The 21,315-nt window shown below is 41.8% G+C and overlaps 1 protein-coding gene across 2 annotated transcripts in view; it reads left to right on the forward strand.

The window, feature by feature from the left end:
* HTR2C (5-hydroxytryptamine receptor 2C) overlaps positions 1 to 20,897 on the forward strand; it is a 291,607-nt gene extending 270,710 nt beyond the window's left edge. Inside the window, exon 6 of one of the 2 annotated variants that reach the window (XM_058712970.1) lies at positions 19,301 to 20,897. In XM_058712970.1, the coding sequence (XP_058568953.1) occupies positions 19,301 to 20,127 (827 nt within the window). In that variant the 3' untranslated portion in view covers positions 20,128 to 20,897. The remainder of the gene's footprint in view (positions 1 to 19,300) is intronic. The other variant, XM_058712971.1, reaches the window with a different exon arrangement.
* The last annotated feature ends 418 nt before the right edge of the window (positions 20,898 to 21,315 follow it).

Consider the following 21,315-nt stretch of genomic DNA (forward strand, 5'->3'; position numbering starts at 1 on the left):
CATCATCTATTTAACCCTTCCCCCGCCCACCTCCCTCAGTTTGTTCTCTACAGTTAAGTCTGTTTCCTGGTTTGCCTCTCTTTTCTTCCCCCTATGTTCTCTGTTTTGTTTCTTGAATTCCACATATGAATGAAATCATATGGTGTTTGTGACTTATTTCACTTAGCATTCACTGACTGACTTATTTCACTTAGCATACTCCTCCTCTCTGGCTCCATACACATCATTGAAAAAAACAAGATTTTATTTATTTTTTATGGCTGAGTAATATTCCATTCCATATATATATATATATATATATATATATATATATATATATAAAACTTCTTTATCCACTCATCAGTCAATGGACATTTGTGCTCTTTCCATAACTTGGCTTTTGTTGATAATGTTCCTACAAGCATCAGGTGCATGTATCTCTTTGAATCATTATTTTTGTATCCTTTGGGTAAATACCTAGTAGTGCAATTGTTGGATAGTAGGGTCGTTCTGTTTTTAACTTTTGAGGAACCTCCATACTGTTTTCCAGAGTGAACGCACCAATTTGCATGCTCACCAACAATGTAAGAGGGTTCCCCTTTCTCTCCATCTTCACCAACATCTGTTGTTTTCTGTGTTGTTAATTTTAGCCATTCCGACTGGTGCGACGTGGTATCTCAACTGTGGTTTTGATTTGTATTTCCCTGATGATGAGTGATGTGTAGCATCTTTTCGTGTATCTGTTAGCCATCTCTATGTCTTCCTTGGAAAAATGTATATTCAAGTCTTCCGCCCATTTTTGAACCGGATTATTTGATTTTTGGGTGTTGAGTTTTATGAATTTTTATATATTTTGGATACTAACCTTTTATCACATATGTCATATGCAAATATCTTATCCCATTCCATAGGTTGCCTTTTAGTTTTGTTGATAAGCTTCTTATTGTGATGAAGTCCCAATAGTTTATTTTTGCTTTAGTTCCCCTTGCCTCAGGAGACATATCTAGTAAGAAGTTGCTACAGCTGGGGCGCCTGGGTGGCTCAGTCAGTTAAGCATCCAATTCTTGATTTTGGCTCAGGTCATGATCTCACGGTGGGATCCAGCCTTCTGACAACCGGGTGGGGGGCGGTGTGCACACACTCTCTCATGTTTTTAGGAATTTATGCAAATAGTCCAATTTGTTGGCATATAATTTTTTTAAATACTCTCATAATTGTCTGTATTTCTGTGATGTTGGTTGTGATCTCTCTTTATTTTGTGGTTTTATTTATTTGAGTCCTTTCTCTTTTCTTTTTGATAAGTGTAGCAAGCGGTTTATCAATTGTATTAATTTTTTTAAAAATCTCATTCCTGGTTTCATGGATCCGTTCTACTGTATCTTTTAGTTTCTATATCATGTATTTCTGCTCTAATCTTTATTATTTCCCTTCTGCTGGCTTTAGCCTTCATTTGTTGTTCTTTTTCTATCTCCTTTAGGTATAAAGTTAGGTTGTTCATTTGAGATTTTTCTTACTTCTTGAGGTAGGCCTGTACTACTATATACTTTCTTCTTGTGACCACTTTTGCCTCATCTCAAAGGTGTTTGGACTATCACATTTTTATTTTCATTTGTTTCCATGTATGTTTTTATTTCTTCCTTGATTTCCTGGTTAACCTATTCATTCTTTAATAGTATGTTGCTTAACTCCCATGTATTGCAGTCTTTCCAAGTTTTTTCTTGTGATTGACTTCAAGTTTCATAGTGTTGTGGTCAGAAAAGATGTATGGTATGATCTCAATCTTTTGTACTTGTTGAGGTCTGATTTCTGACCTAGTATGTGATCTACTCTGAAGAATGTTCCTTGTGCACTTGCAAAGAATGTGTATTATGCTGCTTTAGGATGAAATGCTCTGAATATATATGTTAAATCCATCTGGTCCAGTGGGTCATTGAAAGCCATTGTTTCCTCATTGGTTTTCTGCTTAGATGATCTGTTCATTGTTGTAAGTAGGGTGTTAAAGTTCCCTACTATTATTTTTAAGTGTCTATTTATTTATTTTGAGAAAGAGAGAAAGAGCTGGGGAAGGGCAGAGAGAGAGGGAGAGGTAGAATTCCAAAATAGGCCCCATGCTGTCAGTGCAGAGCCCAACACTGGGCTCAATCTCATGAACCATGAAATCATGACCTGAGTCAAAATTAAGAGTCAGAGGCTCAACTGACTGAGCCACCCAGGTGGCTCCCTACTATTACTGTATTATTATCAATTCGTTTCTTTATGTTTGTTATTGTTTTATGTATTTGGGTGCTTTCCTGTTGGAGGCATAAATATTTACAATTGTTAGATCTTGTTGTTGGATAGACAACTTTATTGTGATATAGTGCCCTTCTTTATCTCTTGTTACAGTCTTTGGTTTAAAATCCAGGTTTTCTGATAGAAGTATTGACTTTCTTTTGGCATCCATTTGCATCATAAAAGTCTCTCCATCCCCCCACTTTCTATCTTCAAATGCCTTTACATCAAAAAGAGTCTCCCATAGGCAGCACATAGATGGGTCTTATGTATATATATGTTCTGACACCCTATGTCTTTTGATTGGATTGTTTAGTCCATTTACATTCAGAGTGATTATTGATAGATATGTATTTAGTGCCATTTTATTGCTTGTTTTATGGTTATTTCTGGAGATTTTCTCTGTTCCTTTCTAGTCTTTGTCACTTTTGGTCTTTCTTTCCCACTCAAAGAGTTCTCTTTAATATTTCTTGCAAGTGTGGTTTAGAGGTAACAACCTCCTTTAGCTTTTGTTTGTCTGAGAAACCTTTTATCTCTCCTATTCTGATTGATAGACTTGCTGGATAGAGTATTCTTGGCTGTAAATTTTTCCCATTCTGCACACTGAATATATCATGCCACTTCCTTCTGCATTGCCAAGTTTCTGTGGAGAGATCCTCAGCTAGCCTTATGGGTCTTCCCTTGTAAGTTAGGGACATCTTTTGTCTTGCTGCTTTTAGGATTTTTTTCTTCATCACTATATTTTGCAAATTTAACTACAATATGTCTTGGTATTGGCCTATTTTTGTTGAGCTTGATATGAGTTCTCTGTGCTTTTTGGGTTTGGATATCTGTTGCCTTCCCCAGATTAAGAAAGTGCTCAGCTATTATTTCCTCAAATTAACCTGTTGCCTTCTTTTCTCTCTTCTTCTTCTGGGACTCACATGACACGAATGTTATTATGCTCAATGGAGTCTATGAGTTCCTTAAGTGTATTCTCATGATCCATAATTTTTCTTTCTCGCTTTTGTTCAGCTTTGTTATTTCCCATTATTCTATCTTTTATATCGCTTATTTGTTCCTCTGGTTCTTCCATCCTTGTGGTCACTACATTCCGTTGGTTTTGAATCTCAGTTATGGTATTTTTCATTCCTGACTGATTGTTTTTTAACTCTTTTATCTTTGTGGCAAGAGTCTCCCTGATGTCTTCCACGCTTTTCTCAAGCCCAGCTAGTATCCTTATGATTGTTGCTTTAAATTCTCCATCAGGCATATTATTTATATCCGTTTTGATTAGATCTCTAGCCATGACCTGTTTTTTTGTTCTTTCTTTCGGAATGAATTCTTCAGTCTTGGTATTTTGTCTAGGTCTCTGTCTTCTCTGTGTTAGAAAAGCCTCTCGTGTTTCCTGCTCCTGAGAGTAATGGTTTTATGAAGAAGAGATCATATAGTGTCCAGGGCCTGGCACTTCAGGAACGTTCTCTGATGTGTACTGCATGCATTCTGCTGTTATGTTTTGGCTGCTCTATCTCTCATGTCAGTCATCTGCAGAGGCTTTCCTTGCTTGCAGTGGCCGGTATTTGGACCTTGGCTAGAGTGTAGCAAGTTTTAATCAGGTGTGATCTGATCTGTTTGTTAAATGAGACCCGATGCTACTTCCACTAGAACTGAAGCCTTGCAGAACTCTATGGTCAGAAGACATGGTGCATATGGGGCTTTCTGCTGATCTTCTGGGGAAGGGGCCTGCTTAGATGGTCCTTAGGCACACTTGCCTGAGTATATGCAGAGCATGGGGGGTGGGGCGGACTCGCCACAAGCAGATTAGGCAGCCAGCGTTGACACTGTGCTATTTACTGAAGTTGGTTTATGCTGACAGGCAGGGGAAGGAGGTGGTACCAGCCAGCTTCTTTCTCCCCAGAGAGGGGTCTCTGTGCCTGCTGCTCTTAGGAAACTACTCCCGGAAGAGCAAATAATTGCCCCCCATGTATCCTAGGTGTTTTTCAGATGGCTTTTTTCAAGCGGTCTGCCTCTGAGTTGCTTGCCTGCCTGGAACAGCACTGTGCCCTTTAGGCTCTCTCCCAGCTAAACCGACTGACTTTTAAAACTCCAAACTTTAGGGATGTGCTGGTCTTCTAGGGGAGGGTCTTGCCACACTGGGATGGATGCAGGTGTGACTAAAAAGAGTAGTCACGCCAGAGTGCAAGGGGCATGGGGTTTGGAGGAAGCTGGCTAAACAACCAGCGTCCGGGCTAGCTGCCCTCAGCCAGTGTGTCCGCACCTATGCTGAGGGGCAGAGGATGGAAATGGCTCCCACCAGCTCCTTTATTCCTGGAGCGGTATCTCTGCAAACACCACCTCTCACAGATGCTCTCCAAGAAGAGTGAACAGCCTCTCTCCGTGCCCCTTAGGCAATCCTCAGATCACACCATCTACCCCAGGGTTGCCCGCCTGCCTTCTCTCCAGGAGCAGGGTCGTGCCCTCAGCACTCTATCCCAGCCAACCCCATCACCTTTAAAACTCCAGTCTCTGAATCCTGTTGGTTGTAAAAATTTATGAAAATCAGCCCCTCCATTTTCCCAGCCAATGGCTTTGGGAAGTGTTCTCTTTGTGCATATCCCTATGTACTTCTCTCTCTCTTGCCTTTCTCTGCGACCATGGCTCCCTCCCCTCCACAGCATCCATGATCCATTTCTCCCCCAAACCATGTCTCCACACTTCCTACCTTCCTTGATGTGGTCTCCTCTCTCCTTGTGGTTGTGCAGTTTGTTCTGTCAGTTTCTTGGGTATTCAGAATGACTTAGTAGTTATGTAGCTGTGTTAGAGGGATGAGGCAGCCTAGGGTCTCCTACTACTTAGCCCCCCCACCCGACTTCTTCCAATTAATTTTTTTGAGTGTCTTTAAGTTTGTAGTTCCTTTCTTCTGCCATCTCCAATCATCTATAAAATTTGTCCAGTTTAATTTTCATTCATATATTTTACCTCATAGTTCCCAAACTGCCATTCCATTCTTTTTTATAATTGACACGTCTCTGCCAAGATTCAGCATCTCTTTACTCATGAGGGCCATATTTGGCTTTAAGTCCTTCAACATCTTCTTTTCATAACAGTGGCTGCAAATTCTTATCTGATCATTCCAACAGTAGGTGGTATAGGAAGTCTGTTTTTATTGATTGCCTTTTTTGTGATTAATGTAATTTCCTACTTCTTCTTATCTATATTTCACTTTATGAAGGGCACCGTAGATGATGCCTTACAAAGAGTCTAGAAGGCGTTGCTTTCTTCTAAAAGAGTATTGAATGTCAGGCTGGCATGCTATAAATTTCCTTCTGTTCTTCCTGATCCTACTGAGGTTTGGTTTTAGGTTTTATTATGGGGCATCTTTTAAGGACATGACCCTTACTCCTAAGTATGTTTTTTGTTTTGTTTCTGTTGAATCCTCAAGATGTTAGTGATGAGGTAATGGGGTCTCTTCATTCTGGTTGGGTGCCGGGGTCCAGCCCCAGCAGGTCCAGGGGCTCCCGAAGGATGAACGGCGTCGGCAAAAATGACAAATGGACCCAGACAACAGCAGCGTGTTAGACTGGCCGCTTTATTGTGGCAGGCGTGGCATTATATTTGTTAGCAAATTCCTTATAGCGTGCGTCATCTATGTTTTCGGGCATTACCTAATTCTAAAAATGTTCCTTTGTGTAGTCACCCATTAAGGGACAACATAGTTATTTTCTTATAACGTTCCCTCCTGCCCTTTCAAGGTCATCTAGCTCTCAACACCTCAAGTGGAATGTTTACAGGGACGTGACTTCTTAATTGTTCCTTTGAACCATTTGCGGTACAAGGAACAAAAGTATTCGCTTTGGTCTGGCGTCCCGGGAGGGAGCCAAGAGGGCCCTGGGAACCCACGCCTTACACGTTCCCAGAGAGACAATGTATACCCAGGAAGTAATGAACCATTCTGTACCTTAACCCACGAGGTCCAATTATCATCTGGAATGCCTCCTGGGGGCCAAGTGGGCCTAGGGGTTGGAGTAACTTGTATCCATAGATACACTCTTTTGTTGCCAGAGGGGGGATTTCAAACCCATTTATCCCCCTCCTTGGCTAGGAAATATATGGGGCTATCCTTCCCTTAGGTAGAGGAGTCTTTATAGGGGGTGGCAAGGGCTGGATGTAGGGCTGCGTGATTTCCCTGCTGAATCTTATTTCTTTCCCCAGTGGTTCTTTCCCCCGGGGGGGCTGTCGTGGGCAACTCCCAATCGACAAATTCCCCAGGTACTTTCATTGGTAAGGGGGGCTTCCCTGACCAACACTAAGGCCAAATTACATAAAAGCAGGAGTACAAGAAGCTTCACTTTCGGTGGGCCTCCCATGCAGTCCTGATCTGTCCACCGCCCAGGCCCTGTCATCAGGCTGGTTGGATAGCTTGGCTTCCGGCAGTTGGGCCGGACTCCAATTTCTAAGACTGTGTGACCTCGAGTATATTTGTCCTCATCATTGCCACTCACTGCTGGGCCTCATGAAATTTCACCTGTGTGTGTGTGACCTAGCTCTCAACCATGTACCTGGAGCGTATGCTTACAAATACTTCTTGGTCTCCCCTTCTGCATAGATGTCTCTTCTCTTATACCTCGCCTGAGAAATTCCAGGTGTTTTGACAGTCCTGAACTCTGATCTCTGCTTCCTTAGTTAAACAAGACAGCCAATCCCTACTTGGGGTTCCCTTCCCTGTGACACAGTCAAGAAATTATCTCCAGATAAAGAAGGTGAATATAGGACTTACCTCATGTGTTTCTCTTATCTTAAAAAACACAGTCCTACACACATTATTTCTAAATGCCTAAAAACAGTAGTCTCATATATATTTTCTGTCCAGTTTTATGGTTGTTTGTGTCAGGATGGCAACCTACCAAGAACTCTGCCGTGGCTCGAAACCTAAGTCCAATTTTTAAAAATCTTTTTTCAGAGGCACCTGGGTGGCTCAGTCGGTGCAGCGGCCGACTTCGGCTCAGGTCGTGATCTCGCGGTCCGTGAGTTCGAGCCCCGCGTCGGGCTCTGTGCTGACAGCTCGGAGCCTGGAGCCTGCTTCAGATTCTGTGTCTCCCTCTCTCTGACCCTCCCCCGTTCATGCTCTGTCTCTCTCTGTCTCAAAAAGAAACGTTAAAAAAAATTAAAAATCTTTTTTCATCGTGGTTAAATTTAGATGATACGTATGACCTTCTTGAGGTTCATTGACCCTTGTTTCTACTACTAATCCCATCCATCAAATTTTCTTAATTTTAAATAGTGATTTTTTTAATGCAGGATTTCTTTTCTTTAGTTTCCACATCTATCCTGAAATTCCCATCTCTACCACCACATGTCTATCTTTTCTGATAAATTATTACCATATTTATCTGTTAAAGATTTTGTCTGTCAATTCCAATATCTGGATCCTGTGGGGATCTGTTTCTATGTACCCAGTTTCCTCTTTATAGTGGGTCGCATTTTTCTGTTTATTCCTCTTTATTATGGGTCCCATTTTTCTGTCTCTTTTGTATATCTAGTCATGTTATAAATATACTCTTACAGAAGCACTGTTTTTGGTTTTTTATGGTAGGCTCAGGGTTTTAAAAGCTCTAATTTTTATTCCTCGGGCAAATCCTTTAGTCCTATGAAATGCTTTTTCCCCTAAGGCATGTTCCTCCTGAGTATAAGAGAAAGGGCGAGGTCTTTACCAAGCTTTTCTAAAGGTGTGATGCCAACTCCCAACTTTGTTTTCTCTGCCATAGACAACCGTAGAAATCCTTATTAAATACTTTCGTGCTTTCAAATGTTGCTTGCTCCATAGGCTCCTTGGAATCTCACACACAAAGGATTCAAGTGTCATAAAGCAACGGGAGGGAACATTGTATTGAAATCATAAGCCCCCTCTTCCCCATGGCTTTGTCCTTTTCTCTGACTGCCCTTTTCAAACCCCAGCTGTTCTGGCAGATCTTGGCCTGTTCTCTGACTCTCCAGTTCAATTCCACTGCAAGTTTCCGCTCTGAGATCTAACCTCCAGGCTGGAGAATGCCCTCAGGGGGAGAAACATACAAATTTGGAGCCCAAACAATATGTCTCCCTCATTCAAAAGCTGCTTCCCCTGTAATTTCTACATGCTTTTTGCTCACTCTCATGTACCTTCAAATGTTGGGGTTTTTGTAAATTTTGTTCGCACTTTATGATTGTTATTACCACGAGTGCTGGTCTTCTATAAACTACCCCACCATTATCAGAAAATGAGAGTCTTTTTCCTAGCACTTTTTATAGTTTCTTATAGCAAGAAGTTAAATCTGATTCTGACACCAGCTACTACATCATGACTGTAACTGGGAGTGTGTAAATTTTGATGTCGCAAAAGGTTAACATCTTTATTTTGACTAACCTATCACGGAAATTGGGGACTTACTCCAATTACAAATGTAGGCAACAAACCAGAAGGGTAATTTGCAGTATCTATATTATTATCATCAATAGGACTCACAGATAATTGAAAATCACATTCACCTCCGGCAAATATCTGAACATATGGTAAACACTGGTCCCTATCTCAAAATTTCAGTAGCTCTTTGATCCATAACTAGACCTTGATATTTAACGTGTTAATCAGAAAGCACATATATTGCCGTCTCTGAAGTTTAGCTTTAATGTTTGATAGCAGAACGTCAAACGAATTTTGTTTCCTTTGCAATCCCCTGTGTTGTTTTATCCATTCAAAAACATTACTCTGACAATAAGTCATATTTTAAAAAACACATTATTCTGAGAGGAGGTCTATAGTTACAAAAAGGTTTAGAACCCTTGCCCTAGATTCTTTTCTGACCCTCCTTCTCTTTCCACAACAGTTCTTAAAGGATCATGACCTTATAATTTCCCCTTATAAGAAAAGTCCTGTCCCCAGCTCACACCTGTCTCCTGAGTTCTAAACACCTATATTCACATAGAATTTCATACTGATCCTCAGTGCGGACTTCGAACCTGACACAATCCAGAGTCCACTACCTTCCCTGCCACAGTCTTGCTCCTTCACCTATGGTCCTATGCTTAGTGGCAACCCCACCCACCTGAGGACACAAACCAGAAACCTGCAATTGTTTGTTGACTCTTTCCTCTCCCTCACATACCCTATCCGATCAATCACCATGTCTTATTGATGGAACTTCCTAAATAGCACAAAATTGGTTTATTTCGCTTAATCCTTCCTACTTCTCCCTTAGTTTAGACTCTCTTCTTTCCTTTGCATAATAATATCTTTCTTACCCGTTACAAGAGACCTGAGGCCCCCTTCTACCCAAGCGTTCACTTTCAGCCTAGGGACCCAGCAGTCCGTTTATTCTCAGGTTCTCAGACCCTTGTTCCATTGCCCATTGTCTTTTTCTCCTGAGTCTCCAAACTCTCCCTCCTGAATATTTTCCCGGCAACACAGAAGAGTGTTCAACTTATTTTCTTTTTAAGAAAACCTTACTATCTCCATTCATCTAACTACATTCACGCTCCTTATGTCTTATGGCTTCACAAAATCAACAAATATCCACTTAAATCATTTTGTACATCAAGTTAACAACTCGGCTCTTTTGCCATCGATCAGTTATTTCTTCTTTCTAGTTATTCCTCTTTCACCTTTTCAGGTAGGCCTTGATCATTTCTACCAACCACTCATACTATCATCTCTTCCAATAGAAAGTAACAGGCATTTTTAATTCCTAGTGTAACACTCTTCCAGTTGTTTCTGACTTTGCCTCCTCAGGGACCTTACTCCATCACCTGTTACTTTTCTTTTTCGTATCTTTAAGTTCTTCCACTTTGCTGGCTTTCACCGCTAACAATGTAAGCACATTATTGGACTTGAAATATAGGCTTAGTGTTTTCAAATGATTTAGTCATCCTGCTCTTCCTGGTGCACAGAGGAAGGAGCTTAGACGGGCAGATTTCCTTTACGAATGCAAATTTCTCTAACAAAAGGGTAACTTCTAATTTTTCTTTTTTTTTTCAATATATGAAATTTATTGTCAAATTGGTTTCCATACAACACCCAGTGCTCATCCCAAAAGGTGCCCTCCTCAATACCCATCCCCCACCCTCCCCTCCCTCCCACCCCCCATCAACCTTCAGTTTGTTCTCAGTTTTTAACAGTCTCTTATGCTTTGGCTCTCCCCCTCTAACCTCCTTTTTTTTTTTCCTTCCCCTCCCCCATGGACTTCTGTTAAGTTTCTCAGGATCCACATAAGAGTGAAAACATATGGTATCTGTCTTTGTCAGTATGGCTTATTTCACTTAGCATCACACTCTCCAGTTCCATCCACGTTGCTACAAAGGGCCATATTTCGTTCTTTCTCATTGCCACGTAGTACTCCATTGTGTACATAAACCACAATTTCTTTATCCATTCATCAGTTGATGGACATTTAGGCTCTTTCCATAATTTGGCTATTGTTGAGAGTGCTGCTATAAACATTGGGGTACAAGTGCCCCTATGCATCAGTACTCCTGTATCCCTTGGGTAAATTCCCAGCAGTGCTATTGCTGGGTCCTAGGGTAGGTCTATTTTTAATTTTTTGAGGAACCTCCACACTGTTTTCCAGAGCAGCTGCACCAATTTGCATTCCCACCAACAGTGCAAGAGGGTTCCCGTTTCTCCACATCCTCTCCAGCATCTATAGTCTCCTGATTTCTTCATTTTGGCCACTCTGACTGGTGTGAGGTGATATCCGAGTGTGGTTTTGATTTGTATTTCCCTGATGAGGAGCGACGTTGAGCATCTTTTCATGTGCCTGTTGGCCATCCGGGTGTCTTCTTTAGAGAAGTGTCTATTCATGTTTTCTGCCCATTTCTTCACTGGGTTATTTGTTTTTGGGGTGTGGAGTTTGGTGAGCTCGTTACAGATTTTGGATACTAGCCCTTTGTCCGATATGTCATTTGCAAATATCTTTTCCCATTCCGTTGGCTGCCTTTTAGTTTTGTTGGTTGTTTCCTTTGCTGCGCAGAAGCTTTTTATCTTCATAAGGTCCCAGTAGTTCACTTTTGCTTTTAATTCCCTTGTCTTTGGGGATGTGTCAAGTAAGAGATTGCTATGGCTGAGGTCAGAGAGATCTTTTCCTGCTTTCTCCGCTAGGGTTTTGATGGTTTCCTGTCTCACATTCAGGTCCTTTATCCATTTTGAGTTTATTTTTGTGAATGGTGTGAGAAAGTGGTCTAGTTTCAACCTTCTGCATGTTGCTGTCCAGTTCTCCCAGCACCATTTGTTAAAGAGACTGTCTTTTTTCCATTGGATGTTCTTTCCTGCTTTGTCAAAGATTAGTTGGCCATACGTTTGTGGGTCTAGTTCTGGGGTTTCTATCCTATTCCATTGGTCTCTGTGTCTGTTCTTGTGCCAATACCATGCTGTCTTGATGATGACAGCTTTGTAGTAGAGGCTAAAGTCTGGGATTGTGATGCCTCCTGCTTTGGTCTTCTTCTTCAAAATGACTTTGGCTATTCGGAGCCTTTTGTGGTTCCATATGAATTTTAGGATTGCCTGTTCTAGTTTCGAGAAGAAGGCTGGTGCAATTTTGATTGGGATTGCACTGAATGTGTAGATAGCTTTAGGTAGTATTGACATTTTGACAATATTTATTCTTCCAATCCATGAGCACGGATAACTTCTACTTTTTCAGAGCTTCTTCTGTGTTTGTGACGTCTCAAAATAATCAACTCGAAATGATCCGTATGCCAAAGAGGCATATTTTGCGATGGCACATTCTGCTACCTCTTGGTAGTAATGCGGTCCTATTTCAGTGCTATCTTCGATTTCACTTCCTCATGCCCTCAGCCATGTTGCAGTTAAATCCTAACACCTTCCCCACCCACCTCTCCACACATTCTCATCCACGTGTATCTCACAAGCCCTGAACATTCCTCTTGTTCCTCAGGCTCCTGGCCTGTCTTCTCTTGCTTTCCTGCTACAGTCTTCTTCCTTTAGTTCAACTTCCCTCAAAGTCATTTCCGTTCTCCTTGCCCCTACTTTTGCGATCCTTAACCTTTATTCACACGTGCCCCTGTCCCTACTCTTCTCAAAGCTAAAAAACCCTTGAAGTTCAACATCGACTCTGAACCTGACTCTGAATTTCTTACCATTCTCACTGCACGGACCTCATAGTGATGTACGTACCACAGCACGCTATCAACTCCCATGTGCACGAGACTCATTACTCCACAAGGCAAGGGACCACTCATGTCAGCATGACGTTGTGTGATCCTCCCAAGTGTCCTCGAAAAAATTCCTTTCCATGAAGAACAGCTCATGAAAATAGATGCCTCTGAGATTGCCTTTGAGTTTAATAAGAAGTTGAATTACTGACGATAGCCCTCCAGTTTATAAGAATGTTTTCATTTTGGTGTTGGCTAATTTGTTCCAGGAAATTCATTCTATAAACTCTCTCCCCTCTTTTGTATCACCATTCATTATTTATCTGTTTTCATTATTCCACTATAATTGTTGTCTCTATAATCATCAGGGACCTCCTCATTTTCTTTTTTTTTTCTTTAATTTAGTTTTTTTCAATTTACATCCAAGTTAGTTAGCATATAGTGCAACAGTGATATCAGGAGCAGATTCCTCAATGCCCCTTACCCATTGAGCTCATCCCCCCCACCCACAACCCTTCCAGTAACCCTATGTTCTCCATATTTAAGAATCTCTTCTGTTTTGTCCCCCTCCCTGTTTTTATATGATTTTTGTTTCCCTTCCCTTATGTTCATCTGTTTTGTCTCTTAAAGTCCTCATATGAGTGAAGTCATATGATTTTTGTCTTTCTCTGACTAATTTCACTTAGCATAATACCCTCCAGTTCCATCCACGTAGTTGCAAATGGCAAGATTTCATTCTTTTTGATTGCCTAGTAATACTCTGTTGTATATATACACCACCTCTTCTTTATCCATTCATCCATCGATGGGCATTTGGGCTCTTTCCATACTTTGGCTGTTGTCGATAGTGCTGCTATAAACATGGGGGTGCATGTGTCCCTTTGAAACAGCACACCTGAATCCCTTGGATAAATGCCTAGTGGTGCAATTGCCGGGTCGTAGGGTAGTTCTAGTTTTAGTTTTTTTGAAGAGCCTCCATACTGTTTTCCAGAGTGGCTGCACCAGCTTGCATTCCCATGTTTTTGTTTTTAAATGTATGTCTATTTTGAGAGAGAGCAAGGGAGCAGGGGAGGGACAGAGAGAGAGATTCCCAAGCAGGCTCCATGCTGTCAGTGCAGAGCCAGACGCAGGGACACAAGGCTCGATCTCATGAACTGTGAGATTGTCACCTAAGCCGAAATCAAGAATCGAATGCTTCATGGGCTGAGCCACTCGGGCGCCCCTCTTTTTAGGTTTGACAATCATTTTCAAAGGCAGAGGCAATGTTTTAAGTTCTAGACTTCTCTGGGGCATTTGACTCTGCAATACCTTCTTCAGAACATTCCATCCCTTTGCCTGCTTTGACATAATTCTTCAGTCACACTAAATTACCACCATGCTGCTGATACCCATTTTGCAAATTGTGCTCCTGATAATTTTGATCTTACCAGAAGAGCTTAAAAGAAGTTTTTCAGACCAGATTCACACATGTGAACGTACTTGCATTGACGACTACATAGCAATGACTGACCGGCTGACGGTAATTGTAAGAGACTATCAGTTGTAAGACGCATCATGCTTTCAAACACGTTAAAATCTGAAAGAAATTGTGCATCTAAGAATCATTGGCATATGGTATTATTGTCTGATAGTTCGAAGAGAATTGATCTGTGTTGCTTGAATTCGAGGCTTTGCAAAACAGTGTGAACATGTTTACACATTTTCTGAATTTACTTGCCTTATTTGAAGTAAATGATCTTACCAAGTTATTTTATGGCTTTTATGAGGTTGGAATGAGATAATGCATGAAAAGTATGTGATGCAGCTAAAACACGAGAGTCAGTGAGTACTCAGTGAATGATAAGAGTAGTTAGTAGCAGTAATGATATTTTTAATAAAGACTTGAACTATAACTGTTTCCGAATTCAACGTTTTTAAAGTGCTAAGACCCTATATGTTTATGGAAAGTATTCTTGTCTCTCTGAGATTCAGTAAGCTTAAAAAATAATAATCATTTTTTCAGAGTGTTTTGAGAGCTAAATGAGATAATGCATGCAAAATATTTGCCAGCTGATGGGTCGGAGTAGTACTTGACATTTTCAGCAGAACATGCGTGATAATTTATCTTTGTTGTTTCTAGAATTCTAAAGAAGATTGATAAAGATTCATTGAAGTTAATTTCAGAAAGATTCCTTGCCTCTCGTTAATAATTCCTTCTTTCTATGTTTTTGCCTGCACAGAGTAAGGTAACACATGAAAGTATACAATACTCATAAAATACTTGACTTGGTGTGTGACAAATCAGAAGCAGTCTTTCTCCTTGGCCAACTGAAAGGTTTTAGAAATAAAAATATCAGAGACTGCTCCAATTATACTTACTAAAATCACTTAATTTTTCTGAAGTTAACTTCACCAAATAACATGTGCCTTTCAGAATTTTTGCAAGAATGAATAAGATAGTGCATGAAGTTCATTGCTATTATCGATATTGTTTATATTTAGCTGACATTATACTATCCCCTGGATTTCTCCTGATGGACAAATTTAAAGTATGAGGAAGACTTTACACATTTGCTGAACTTAACTCTCCAGGGTTTAAGTAACTTCAGCTATTGACACAGAACAGCAGTCCTCCAGCTCAGTGGTATCAGGACCACTTTGTACTCTTTAGAATAATTGAAGATCCCAAAAAGCTTTTGTTTATGTGGATTATATCTACTGATACTTGCTGTGTTTGCAGTTAAACCTGAGAGATGTTTAAACTATTTACGAACGATTTCCCTTTAAATAACAAGAATGAACCCTGGTAATGTTAACGTTAAGTAACATTTTGATGAAAACTATGTTTTGCAGTTTTGAACATCTCTCCCGTGTTTAGTTTTATGGAAAGACAGTTGAATTCTCATACACGTAGCTGCATTCAACTTGTGATGCTTTGCTTGGATTAAAGTTTATGAAGAAAACGCAGTTTTAAAGACAAAGAGCTGGAAAAAGGAAACCTAGCAAACCCTCTCAAAGAATCTCAGAGGCCCCCAAGGTCCTTGAACCACACTTTGAGAACCGCTGACACGTATCTTTAGTTTTTTTTTTAAGTATGGAATAAGATAATCTGTGCAATATGTATTGTTATTAATGCTGCTTCGTTTGTTGCTATTGTTTATGATTTCCAGATATCATCAAAAAAACCTTGAGTTTCTTCTTGTTTTGTTGACTGCATTCATGGTTGCTTTAAAAAAAGAAAGAAAGAAAAAGAAAATTAATAATGGCATAAATTTGGTAAAGCGGTTAAGCTACTTTACCAAAAAATATCTGTATTACAGAGTCTTTCACCAAATTGAGATATTACAGTTTACATGTATAATATCAGTGATCTGCATGGCTCAGGGCCTGGAACATAAGACAGACTCAAGAAAAGGCAGCTTTAGAATCATTCTTTATTCCATGTACATGACATTACACAAATAGACGCCACGGAAAAAACTGGACTTACATATCCAATCACAGCTTCAGCTCATCTGGAATCCGTCTTTTGCTATCCTTTGACACAGGCCTATTTTGAGAGCCCAGAGTCCCTTATGAAAGTGAATAAATCTTTTAACAAACACACTAATCCCGCTGCAGAGCTGGGCTCTGATCTCATGGTCAGTGTGTAAGGCCCTCCCCCAGAGACTTCACGTGTCCCTAGAAGATTGTGCAGCCTTTCCTGTAGGGAGTTTGTTTCCAGCATTTGTTTCCTGAGTGTAGGTTTCTCAGCCCTTATCAGGATTCCTCCAGAGTGAATGTGAATTCCCTAGATCAAGTCTCTAGCCTCAAGCTCTAGTTCCCAAGATGCTGGGGGAAAGGGGTGCGAGAGGGGAGAGGTTGGAAAGGGAGCAGTTCCCCAAACCCCCTCTGGTCTTGCTATAGGATCCTAAGAAAATATGAGTTTTCCCCTCCCAGCACTTTGTCAGAAAAGGGCCTTCTTTCCTACAGTTATATCAAAGTGGTGAGTGTTTGTACTCGGGACCCCGAGTCTTTTGCTCTAGAAGTAATCACTTCCAAGCCTAGCAGTGACCAGTAAGTCTTGGAGAACTTTATGATCTGGGATCTAATGGCGATTTCACTGCCTGCTTCAGAAAGGGCCTTTATGTCTTCTTTTTCTCTTCTTAACTTTTAAAATATTACTAAACTTTTGTCATGGAGGCTTTCAAGATTGCAAAAGTAGGTAGAATTATATAATAAAGACTCATGTGTTCATCATCCAGCTCCCAAATTTGTCAATTTATGGACTGTCTGGTTTCACTCCTATCTCCATTTCCCTTCCATAGTATTTTGAAATAAATTCCAGACATCACAATACTTCATAAATATTTCAGTATGCATATCTAAAAATACAAGAGCTTTTTTTCCTACATAGCCACCGTACCAACATCTCTCTGAAAGATTAATGAACAGTAATGATTTCATACCATGGAAAGGCCAGTCATGGTTCAAAATTTCCAGCTGGGTCATGAACGCTTTTCAAAGTTTGTTGGCATCGAGATTCCAAGAAGGGCCACATACTGTAATTCCTTGATAGGTATTCTGAGACTGTCTTAATCTGCAGGTTCAACCTCTAGTTTTTTCTCTTGTAAATTATGTTTTGAAGAAGTCCTTCCCTTTTTTTTCTTACTTCCCTATTCACTTCTCTAACTCCAGAAAACTTCCTGCGACCTAACCCTTCGCTAAAACATTTCATCGAAGATAAGCCACTACTGACTTCCTTCGGGCACACTTGATCTACCCTCTTTCTAAAGACTCTTAGTTATGAGTGCTTAGTTATGAGTGTCCGAATAAAGGTTCCAACGTTAAGAGCTGGCAACCTACGTACCTGCCTTTCTGTAACTCCGGAAATGTAACCTGTGTGGTTCTCTCGTGGAGTCGGTAGTCCCAAATGCCTGTTGAAATTCCTCCACGCATTTCATCAAACCTGGTGACAAAGAGCTTCGTCACATCTATTACTGCTTCTCACACCATCACCTGGTCTCTTTCTCTGGGGAAACAAAAGGCCAGTCATTTCAGAAATTCCGCATCTCAGGAAGAGGGCAGACAGATCACTTTGCAAGTGCTCTCTCTTCTCCGTGTCTTCCCAGAGAGCGAACACCAGTCAACGTCCTCAGGGGGCTCTAGCATAGAGCCGCTGACCATTTTTCACTTTTGGTCATCCAGCCAAAAGTCTCCACCCGATGCAGGCTGTTAGGACAGCTTGTACCAAGGGATTTTCGGTTTTCAGATCGGTCACAGTTCTGTATGTGTTCCGTAAAGCCAGCAACAATCTCCGGGAGTGCACTTCTGTCTCCCCTCACAGCTCATAATGTGAATATCTACCAGCCCGGGATGCCTAATAATAACCTCAGATAGGTTCCTAAAAGTGCAATCTGACTTTTCCCAGGCTTCAATGTCCTGGGGGGACACGAGAGAGAATAAATTAACATTAAAACTTGAATTTCAAGGGCACCTGGGTGGCCCAGTCGATTAAGTCTCCGACTTCGGCTCAGGTCATGATGTCACAGTCCGTGAGTTCAAGCCCCGCATCGGGCTCTGTGCTGACAGCTCAGAGCCTGGAGCCTGCTTCGGATTCTGTGTCTCCCTCTCTCTGACCCTCCCCCGTTCATGCTCTGTCTCTCTCTGTCTCAAAAATAAATAAAAATTAAAAAACAAAAAACCCTTGAACTTCATTTGCAAGTTATCCCTACTTATCGATGCAGGATCTGTTCAAGATCTACCAGAGAGATTTCTGAAAATTTCCAAGCTTTTCCCTTAGACGGAGGCACAAGATCCCCTTCCACTCCCACCTCCTTGTTGATGTTTCCTACCCCTGAGCCTGTTTATTCATGGAGCTGCTTACCTACAAGGGCTACCTCTCAGTATTCTTAAAAAACAAACAAACAAACAAACAAAAATGCTCGAAACCCTAGACAGAAATGAGACTACTGCGTCTCTCCCAATTCTGCATTTTACTCTGCCTCTGGCCCTTGAAATGATGCTGCTTATGCCCAGCGACTCACAGAAACTCTTGCTGAAAAGAGAGCCCTCTCAGTTTCTGCATATAGATCATTCGTGCATAGCGCGGTCCGATCTCGTCCCGGCAGCACGACTGAGTGCTATCCTGTTCTCTGCATCTCTATGAACCAGAGCTCCCCAGGCTCTGGCTCCACAGGACTCACACCTAAAATTTCCTCTTCTTACCCTCTTTCCTCAGGAAAGGCGGGAGTGAGCTAAAAATTCATCTCAAACACAGGGGGGGCCTCGCTGGCTCCGTCGGTTAAGCACCCAACTCTCCATTTTGGCTCAAGCCATGGTCTCACCGTTGGTGGGTTCAAGCCCCTCATCGGGCTCTGCGCTGGCAGCATGGAGCCTGCTTGAGATTCTCTCTGTCTTTCTGCCTCGGCCCCTCCCCTGTTTTCTCTCTCAAAACTAACTAAATAAACATTTTTAAAAAGAGCTCATCTCAAACTCAGCCCGGCCAACCCTGATAGGCTGTGATGAGTGTTGTAGGCGGTATGCGGAAGATGACATGCCAACAACACGAACCTCTGAATTTATCAATGACATTGAGTATAGAAGTAACGCATCCATCCACTCAACGATTGTTGAGTGCCCTCTGTGTGCCAGCGCAGTTCTGGGAGCTGGAAATGAAAGGAAGCAGACACGATGCACTCTTACACACAAACAACAATGGTAATTCCTTGCCTCCCGCACAGAAATGTGGGGGGAAGGCATTCCCCACAGGAGAGAAGCTGCCATTTCCTGAGGCCCGCCTGCTTCTCTTTCACGTGCCTATCAACTCAGGCCATGAATAGCTTTCAACAAAGAATCAGCTCGGAATTTTCTCCGGCAAAGTGCGATTGGATGGATGTCTGCGGCTGTACAAACCCGCGCAGCTCTTCAGTGCTCTGTAACAAGACCTTCCCTTCTTCTTCTGTTCCTCCAGGGGTATCAGTTCCTATCCCAGTGATCGGACTGAGAGACGAAGAGAAAGTGTTCGTCAACAACACGACCTGCGTGCTGAACGACCCAAACTTCGTCCTTATCGGGTCCTTCGTCGCCTTCTTCATCCCGTTGACGATCATGGTGATTACGTATTGCCTGACGATCCACGTCCTCCGCCGCCAAGCCCTGATGTTACTGCACGGCCACGTCGAGGAACCGCCCGGAATAAGCCTGGACTGTCTCAAGTGCTGCAAGAGGAACCCCCCGGAGGAAGAGAGCGCTCCCAACCCCAACCAGGACCCGAACCCGCGCCGCAGGAAGAAGAAAGAGCGCCGTCCCCGGGGCACCATGCAAGCCATCAACAACGAACGGAAAGCGTCGAAAGTCCTTGGCATTGTTTTCTTTGTGTTTCTGGTCATGTGGTGCCCGTTCTTCATCACCAATATTCTGTCGGTTCTGTGTGGGAAAGCCTGTAATCAGAAGCTCATGGAGAAGCTTCTGAATGTGTTTGTCTGGATTGGCTATGTGTGTTCGGGCATTAATCCTCTGGTGTACACGCTTTTCAACAAAATTTACCGAAGGGCTTTCTCTAACTATTTGCGCTGCAATTATAAGGCAGAGAAGAAGCCTCCGGTCAGACAGATCCCGAGGGTCGCGGCCACTGCTTTGTCTGGGAGGGAGCTTAACGTTAACATTTACCGGCACACCAACGAGCCGGTGGTTAAGAAAGCGGATGATCGGGAGCCCGGTATAGAGATGCAGGTAGAGAACTTGGAGCTGCCGGTTAACTCCTCCAATGTGATTAGTGAAAGGATCAGCAGTGTGTGATTAGCAGTGCGGAAGCGGCAGAGGCCTTTCCTGCGGGAAAGCTACCAACGTAGGAAAAGGTTCTCTAATTCTTCTGTCGGTCATACCTAATGTAAATATCGTCGTCCGATTTAAAAAAAAAAAAAAAAAAGTGTTTTTGTATATAGCTTTGCAACTTTACAATCATGCATACAATAGTGAGATTTAGGGTTCTATATTTACTGCTTATAACAGATGGAGAATAACTTATTTTGATTATTCGATGCGTAAAACGTTGATGTTTCTTCTTTCCCTCCCTCTTTCCTTCCCTCCTTCCCCCGCCCCCCTCTCTCTGTCTCTCTCTCGCCCACTTACTTTTGTGCATAAGGAAATGTCGATGTTCATCTCAGGTGGCGTTTGCGTGAGACCAGAATGATGACGGGGACAGTGGTTACACTTCAGCCACACCAAAATTGACAATTCGCTGGACTCTTTTCCCGGGTTAACAGTAAATATACGCTTTAAACTCTTGCTCTGCTCATCTACACACATCAACGTAGTAAGATAGGTTCTGCCTTCTGATGACCTTATCACACCTATTCACGACGTCAAAGGTAGAACTTAGCCTCGTTGTCACATACAGGGGCAAAATTTGACATTGTCAGAATGTCGTGTTGGTATTTTACTGCAATGTCCGTCCCCATAGTGGTCTTTTAACATAGCAGCTGGATGACCAGGACTACGGAAGTGGAAGGCTGATACGAGATATATACACCAATAGCTTTTCACTTCTCAAGGACAATGTTCAAATTCTGATTACAATGCCAAGCAAACTGGAATTAGTGTCTTCATTCTGGTCCTTAGTAAATACCTAATTCTGTGATGAAACTGGGGAATGAGATCCCAGAGTTATTTCCCAATCCAGGATTCAACGTCGATTGGGTTTTGATCTCCGAATCCTGGAAATTCGTGTGCTACACACAAAGTGAAATTTGCATTTTGAGCCTTATTAAAGTATTTTCATAATTATGGTACCTCTGTCTATAGGACCCAATTTAGCAGTCCATTTTTGAGTAAAACTTGCGCAGGAAGAGCATAGGTGACCAAAACCTTGGAAGTTTTACTTGATTAAGGACTACAGAATTAGGCCCTTAGAATGTGAAAAAAAAAAAAAAAAAAAGTAATTAAAAAACAAGCTTGTACTGAACTCTGGGAAAAACAGAAATACAG

This window comes from Neofelis nebulosa, chromosome X, assembly GCF_028018385.1.
Source record: "Neofelis nebulosa isolate mNeoNeb1 chromosome X, mNeoNeb1.pri, whole genome shotgun sequence".
NCBI classification, from domain to species: domain Eukaryota; kingdom Metazoa; phylum Chordata; class Mammalia; order Carnivora; family Felidae; genus Neofelis; species Neofelis nebulosa.